Below are 8,249 nucleotides of genomic sequence, written 5' to 3'. Positions count from 1 at the left end.
GGAGTTGCAACAAGATAGTTCCAAGCGATAATCCCATTCAAAGGAATACTTTCTGTGACACTCGAATAACAATATTCTCCCAAAGAAAAAAAACACTCCACACCTTTGCAGATCCACGGACACGACATTATACATTTTCTTTCATATTCGTCATATAGCCTTATATCTAATTGTTTAGAATTTGGTTCCTCAAATCTCCACTGAAAACATCGTTCACATTTAATTCTCTTTAACACAACTGGTTTCTCCCTTTCCACGTGAGATAATTTTCGCTTATCACTTCTTTGCAATGTGATGGCGTTCCAAACACAAAACGAATAACCCGGATAAAATGGAGATTCTGAATTTCCAATAATAAATAACCCTGTGACGCTAAAAGAACACCAACCAACACGAAATCCAGCACAAAGCGACGACATTATTTTTTGTTTTGCAACGTCCCATAGTTTAATGGTATTTGAACCGTCATTAGTGACCAGTCTTTTGCCGTTAGGGGAAAATGCACAGGTTTCGAACGTCTCGTGATTTCCAGGGAAAAATGGAACTTCCTTTCTTCCAGCAATGTTAAACGCCGTTTCCAGTTTTCCAAATAATATGAGCGAATCGTCTGGAGAGAATGTGCAACATGCTATTTTCTCCGATTTTGTTGAATAATTCATAATTTCAACTAAAGTTGGTAGGGATATCACATGGATAATATTAATTATTCCAACTGCTACACTTTTCTGATCGTTAGATAAAGCAACAGCTGTAATATCACGAAAGTCACTCGGTTTCCAGACTGATCGCGGGAAAACCGAAACTTCGTAAGAATTCGACTCAACAAAAGGTGAAATGTTTGATAGTAGCGTCTCCGCGATTTTCTTCTCATCATCGCTGAAATAACCTTCTGGAGAATGTGTAAGAACCGCTTGTAAATACCATTGTGAAAATAATGTCATTTTAACTTGTTGAATTTTGAAAGAAAGCAATAGTCTATACGATCCAGGGCATTCCAAAGATCAAATTCAATGACATGGTACGAAATCCGGGCGCGTAAATCTTCGTTTTTAATGCAGGAACTTTGGAGTAATGTGAGCCAGAAACGCGCAATCACTGAATCGATTACAGTTAACATATAACTCACGATAATAACATCAACTGACCAAAACACACCTTCTTCCACTTCACATTTTTCTAGATGTTTTAAACCATGTTTCAGAGCGTATTTTATGTCATTAGTAAACTCCACCTCAACTCCTGAGCGAACACCTTCAATTTCTTTAAAAACCTTTTCGCATAAATGCCAAAGCGATCTATGTCCATCATCGACCTTGACAGTATACTGGTGATCTTTGTAGCCCTTTGCAAGAAGCCAATCAATAACGGATTTGTGAAAAACGGTTAACATGTCATGTGAAACGTACAACAAGCACGATACGGTTTTATTAATTTTGTTGATGATGTCTTTCGTTTCGCGACAATCTGGAGCTAAACCAAAAGCCTGAGCGATGAAAGTGAGGAGAAGCGGTCCTTTGGAAACAGCCAGCATTTCCAAAATATTCAACACATCAAACTTTTCATGTTTTATGTCGCTAAGCTCGTCTTCAAGGCGTTTGAAATATCCTTGGTAAATAAAATTCAGTCCTTCTGGGAGAAACTTCATGACGTCATTATTTGTTATCTTTTCAAGATCATAGCGAGCCCTTAGCCCAGATTGAAAGTGATATGCATAGAGAAATGAGCCCTGGCATTTGGCGACAAAAATGGAAAGTAAACTAATAACAGTTCTTTTTCGCCAAAAGTGGTGAAGATGTGGTTGATGCTCATAGAAATCAGTTCGTTTCACTTCCCTGTCAACTAAACTTGGAAGGTATTTCTTGAAATAAAGTGCAAGATCTGAGTTATTTTTGTCATGAACATTGGAAATGTCTGTCTTTTGATCGTCTCTTAGTCTTAGATTGGCTACGGAAACCTCTGGCCTGCTCGTCACCAAGATTTTGATGTACTCGGGAAGATCAGAAAAATATTCAGCAATCAAATGAGTAATTTCATTCTTATTATCTGCTGCACTTTCATCCAAGCCATCGATCACGACTAAACGTGGCTCTTTAATTTCCAATTCATCTAAGGGATTTTGCAAATATATTCGAAAAGCATCTCTGAGATTTTTGACTTGATGCGGTCGCTTTAACTGATCAAGGAGCTCCTTTTTAAAGCCAGGGACGCTCTTGCACATCTGACTTGCAAGAGATTTTAACATCACCATCGCATCTCTTAGGTTTGAATCACTGAAATCACAAAAGTGACAAGCAGCCAGCTTTCCATTCTTCTCAAAATCTTCACATATTTTAGCGTCAAAGACACTTTTACCAAATCCTGGTCCAGCTGTTATTAACTTTATTCTCGAGTCGCTGTCACACTTTTGAAACTACTCGTTAATTTCCTCTAACAACCACTCTCTTGTTCCAGGAAGGAAAAATTTCACTTTTTTTTTTAATTTTACCCTTAAAACTATGCTTAGCAAGTTTTCGCAATAAATCTTCATCACTTTCTATGCGGGATTTGTTTTCAGGATTGGTGTCCCCGGGTATTGATAGCGTACGCTTGGATAATGACTGGCGCATTTTATTTATCTCGACACGGTTTTCTTTAGCGATTTGTGTTAAATTATTAACAGCACCTTCAATTGCTACAAGCATTTTAATACACTCATCTTCGTGCAGTTTCCAATCTTTAAGCTTTTGCACATACACTACTTCTTCAGGCCCAAGAGGACATTTTTCCAAGTCGTCTACATCACTTTGTGAAACGCCCAATTCTACTATTGCCTGGGCAATTTTCTTCCATACAGACTCAAATGTTGAATTGTCAATTCGAGTTGTTGTTACATGTGCAAGAACTTCATTTCTGTAACACTTGATTCTTGTGATATTCGCTTGCTCTGATCTATCAGTATCCGGAGGCATTACACTCCATCCTGTCGATGGAAAACCATAAATGTTTCGGAATAGAACTGTAAGTAATGTGACATCAAAGGTTTTGGAATCTGGGTTGCCAGACGGAGGAAACAGTAAATCCCACTGGGAATTATTAATAACTCGAGGTTTTAACTTTTGTAGAGATGTTTTGTTTGCAGCCAGTACTCCGGGTAGACTAACAGGTGTATGGATGGTATCAAATGTATTTCTCAAAGCTTCAGTTCCTTTGTCAACTAAAAGTCTACTGAGTCTTGTAAAATTTGCTTTTTCTTGCAGATCGACAGAAGCCATGACATTGTACGAAGTTTTACTGCAACAAATGGGTGTTAATTAACACTTATTTACTGCGAAAGAAGGAAACATTATGTTTTGTGGACCCGAGGCCAAGCCGAGTCAAATATCGATGGTCGATTTTCGGTAAATAATTTTTTTATTATATACCACTTTTCAAAGAAAAACAAAACTATAAGGTAAACAACGAAATATCTATTCATAAAAGACGTCTAAAGGTCGGACGTCCAGGAGCGCCGCACGTGATGAAAGTTGTTATTTCTCAAATTTCCTATAAGATAACACGTTATCTCACTCTGCATTGGGGGTCGCGCTGGCGACATCAAAATTTCGTCACTCTTGCCTGATTCGTTCTCGACCAATGAAACGCTACGAAAACCAAACTTTGACAAGTGGTGTATAATAATACTAGATGGTTTCGTTAGAAAAAACATTTGGGTTAGGGCTTCCTATATCTAATGCTAATGCATAAACTATAAAGTTACCGTAAGCGACAATTTTTAATAGTCACTAGGACATGTCTGTTATATAATTAAGAGGAGATATTTTTCTATCTCGCGTAATATATGCTCAAAACCTCAGTTATATCTTCATGCAACGCACAACAGCACTAAAATGTTCAGCATTAAAAATATTTTGCAGACCTGAAAAGCATCCACAAAGTATGTTTACTGTATAATCTCAAAATATTGTGAAAATGAGAAGATTCCTCGGGATACGCTGAGAAGAAAATGACATTATAACATTGTTGATAGCCGTATTATATTTTGTAATAACTCCTTTGTTTGATGTTTTGCATTCACCAAATACAGTTCAAAACTTTGTTCACAACATAATCTAAAGAATAAAAGTAAAATAAGTGGTACGACGAAAAGGTTTTAGGTCTTGAGCGTTTTCCCGCCAAAATACGCGACATAATAAAAAATCTCCTCTTAATTATTAACCACAAACTTCATACGTCATTATAAGGGCAACAAAATTTACGAATTTACGCAACGAAAGTTACTGTAGACTACGCATAGTCTGTTTGCTTTATTTTGTTTTGCCGGAAGAAACAGACTATGAATCAGCGCAACTTTTCGTGTTCTGTGACGTAGCTACTATCCAGAATCTGGATAGTTCATTGTGATTGGTCGCCAGGTAATACAGGCGTTTCATTGGTTCGCCGTGGTTAATTTATGTTTATATTATAGTATAAATTTTTTTATATAATCGCAACATGGCGGCCGGCAAGTTTGGCGAAGATTCTTGGCGAAAAGCATTATCTTCTGTTGCGACTTTATTTAACATTGAAAGTTTGTATCCAGAACAAGAGGAAGCAATAAAAGCATTTTTTGAAAGAGATTTGAATCTTTTTGTTAGCTTGCCGACTGGAGCAGGGAAATCTCTAATATTTCAGAGTTTGACGGTCGTGTTTGACTCGTTGTTTGGTAACCCTCGAGGAACAAGCGTTCTTGTTGTCATATCACCACTTAAAGCGTTGATGAAAGACCAAGTGGAATATTTGCAGAATCTTGGTATACCATCTGTGGCTGTCGTTGACGAGTTATGTTCTGACCCAGACACCATTCAGCTAGTTAAAAATGGTGTTTATACAGTCGTTTATGGTTCCCCAGAATGCTTCCTGTCATCAGAGACGTGGAGAGATATATTTTCAGACACGGAGTTCACGTCGAAAGTTGTGGGAGTAGCTATTGATGAAGCTCATTGTATTGTTCAGTGGTAAGTGTAAAGTGTTATGTATTTATGTTTTTCGTGTGTACTTATCGTATGCAAAACAAACCCTGAATTACAAAAGTATATATCATTTAAAATAAGGGTTTGATACTAGCTTTTTCATTAGGGGCTTGTCTGCAGGAAACAAAAAAATCCCCTTCAGAAAATGGTTTGGGTGTCTTGGAGAACTCCGAGCCTTAGTTCCAAAGAACACCAAGCTTGTAATTGTAACTGCTACAGCAACAAAAGCCACCAAAGCTCAAATACTGGAAAGTCTTGACATTAATGTGGATCAACTGTATACTGTTGAGCAGAACCCAAATAGAATGAATTTAATGTATATGCTCTCCTACATGGATAAGGAAAGTGGTCTTGAGGATGTCTTCAGGAAACTAATAACTGAACTTCAAAGACTTCAGTGCCAAACTGAAAGAACAATAATTTATTGTATGACAAGGAAACAATGTTCAGTATTGTTCCGCATGTTTGAAATCAATCTTGGTGCTAACATGTACAATGGTTCATGTTTACCTCAGAATCGGCTTGTGGAGATGTTCCATGCTGGCACACCACAGTCTGTGAAAGACCATGTTTTAGCAAATATGACAGCTATTGACAGTCACTTGCGTGTTTTAATAGCTACAATTGCTTTTGGCATGGGAGTGAATTGTAAAGAAATCAGACGTGTAATCCATTTTGGGCCATCAAAAAACTTAGAACAGTATGTTCAAGAGTCTGGAAGAGCTGGGAGGGATGGGAAGAGCAGTACATGTACCATTCTCTATAATGGGTTGCTTGCAGCATACTGTGAATGTGACATGAAGGAATTCTTGCAGTCAGATACCTGCCGACGGCAAGAGTTAATGAGGAAGTTTAGCACACATGCTTGCACTGAAGTAAGCCCTGCTCACAATTGCTGTGATGTATGTGCTGCTAATTGCTATTGTAATGGTCTGGACTGTGGGCTGAGTTGGTGTTTGGTTTCTAAGGACGCTGATTTAGAAGATGATGATGATTTGTGTATCCCAACTAATAGTAGTTTGCGCACTCGAAGTGTCTCTGATGAACATAAGGAAGACCTGGCACAGAAATTGTTGCAATTTCAAAAACTATTGACCAACAGATTGGATGCAACAAAGTACGTTTCATGTCCTAATGTTTTAATGGAATTCAACAAATTCCATATTAAGCAAGTTTTAGACAACTGCCATCTACTATTTAGCTTGACCGATGTTCATGAACGGATTGAAATTTGGCGGAATCAGTATGCTTGTGTTATACTTAAAGTAATTGCAGAGGTTTTTGATGATATTGAGTATGACATCCCAGGTGATTTAAGTGCTGGAAACACTTCTGTTTTTGATGAATCAATTAATTCTGCATGGAATGAACTCAGGAACGACTCTTCATTTAACCACATGTTTGATAGTGTTGATAACACAATTGCAGACACGACACTTGGTGACACTGAGATGTCTGAGATGGACTCAAACTATTCTGGTAACAGCGGCTTGTTTCAGAACTTACTTAACTAATTTAGAGTTGTATTTAGAATGATAAACCCTCAAATGAGAGCGTATGCCTCACTAAAATATAGTAAATTGTTCCAATGTTAAAATCATTGGATTTCAGCAGTGGTAGCCAGACAATTTGGTCATGCTATGCAAACATTCTCGTGTTCAAATACGTTTTAGACGTTTCTAAAGAGATAATAATGATTTGAAATTTGCATAGCATAATCAGGTTGTCAGGCCACCTTGCTACTGGACTCTTAGTGTAATCAAGTGTGCATGTAAACTAGGCTTAGAATATGTACAGTGCATGGAATATAACATAGAACCAAACTACAGTTTTAACCACAGCTATCTAGCTCTTCTATGTAAAACAAGGTTTTTCTTGTGTTCATTAATCCAGCTAAATAGCTTTTGCAAGTCTAAACCATGCAATAAACTTTGCTTCATGTTCTTAAAGTGGTGGTATTTTCTCCCGGGAGTAACATGAAATGCTCTCTCACTCAGCAGTTCTTTTACAACCTTTCGCAAATCATTATTTGACGAGGTAGTAATATGTTTGCCAGACCGTCTGTAAACAGAAAGTTCATGTTCGAACTGCCTCATCAACACATTTGTCACACCCATGGAATGTGAAATTCTGTTGAGTGATGATTTGGAAGCATTTGGCCCAAGATTCTTAACTGCTGCTTTCATGATTCGGTTGAAAAACTCAAGTTGGAGGTCAAGAGGTATGTTGCCACCAGGCCCATCTTTGTTCTTCACCGACCGGTTCCATATCAATCTGTGAGCTGCTTGTTGACTTAAAAGAGCATTAGCTTGGCACATAAGGTATAAACCCTCAAGCGAGTATTTTGCAGCTGATTGACCTTCTGTTCTTAAGTACAGTAAAAAACCGCCAGCATCTCATGATACGCTCACCATCCCCTTCAGAAATGGCATCCCAAAAGTTCAAGATGAGCATGCCATACTCCAGTAATGCTTTCTGATAGGAAAACATGTCATCTTGGTCTTCATCGGATGTGGTATCCACAGTTACTGACTGCTTCACCTCCTCCAATATAGGTGGATCATGTTTCGCCTCGTGGTCCTTCATTCTCTTGCCATATTGCGCAAATGTTTTTGAACAACCTTCATATCTACATCGGTATCTATTATTGTCATCCAGTGACAACTCTTTAGCTTTCTCGCAAAGATCGATGTTATCCATACACTGGAGGATTCTTTCATTCTTTCTTCCATCAATGATAAATTCATCAACAACCTACAGTATATAGGAATTATAATATCAGACTTCTGTTTCCTCTCATTTGTGTACTATATCATCCTAGCCTGCACAGTTAGATACTGTACCTACTGATTGCGTGCCGTGTCACGTTCTTCCTTTTTAATTTCTTACTTTTTGCATGCAACTTGCAAGATGATTTTTCAGTTGATTTTTCTTGGCATAGCACACCCAGGGGGCTTTTCTACAGGCATGACTACTAGCATATAATAGGAAAATAATTAAGTTTACCTTTGCAGAGATGGATTTGAGATAATTCGTCTTCTCAACTTTCGAGGAATTATCGCCAGAAGGACAAATCCTTGGCAGGTTCGTCTTCTAATTTATCCATTTTCAACACTGTCAACCCAGCAGCAATGACACGAGCTTTTACCTCCAAGGTAAAAAACTGTCGGCAAGGATTTGCAGCAGAAGATACTTCACTTTTCACATTTCGTCGGTTGATTAAAGTACGGTCAGCATACATTGTGCACTTGTCAAAATTTG

The 8,249-nt window shown here is 38.0% G+C and overlaps 1 protein-coding gene across 1 annotated transcript; it reads left to right on the top strand.

Moving 5' to 3' along the window:
* The first annotated feature begins 4,473 nt into the window (after window positions 1-4,473).
* On the top strand, window positions 4,474-6,922 carry LOC114525217 (Werner syndrome ATP-dependent helicase homolog). Its single transcript, XM_028546441.1, has 2 exons — window positions 4,474-4,973; window positions 5,095-6,922. The coding sequence occupies exons 1-2, from the start codon at window positions 4,735-4,737 to the stop codon at window positions 6,500-6,502; spliced, it is 1,647 nt and encodes a 548-aa protein (XP_028402242.1). The 5' UTR covers window positions 4,474-4,734; the 3' UTR covers window positions 6,503-6,922.
* The last annotated feature ends 1,327 nt before the right edge of the window (window positions 6,923-8,249 follow it).

This window comes from Dendronephthya gigantea, unplaced genomic scaffold (genome assembly GCF_004324835.1).
Source record: "Dendronephthya gigantea isolate DGI-Jeju-01 unplaced genomic scaffold, DenGig_1.0 000033F, whole genome shotgun sequence".
Taxonomy (NCBI): Eukaryota; Metazoa; Cnidaria; class Anthozoa; order Malacalcyonacea; family Nephtheidae; genus Dendronephthya; species Dendronephthya gigantea.
Note: the sequence above shows the minus strand (reverse complement) of the source record. Positions and strands in the feature narration are given on the sequence as shown.

What these genes read in the sequence shown, in the direction of transcription:
- LOC114525217 (XM_028546441.1), top strand. Translation starts at nt 4,735, where the DNA reads ATGAAAGACCAAGTGGAATATTTGCAGAATCTTGGTATACCATCTGTG. An exon ending in GCTCATTGTATTGTTCAGTG is followed by an intron (nt 4,974 to 5,094) that starts GTAAGTGTAAAG and finishes CTTTTTCATTAG; the next exon opens with GGGCTTGTCTGCAGGAAACA.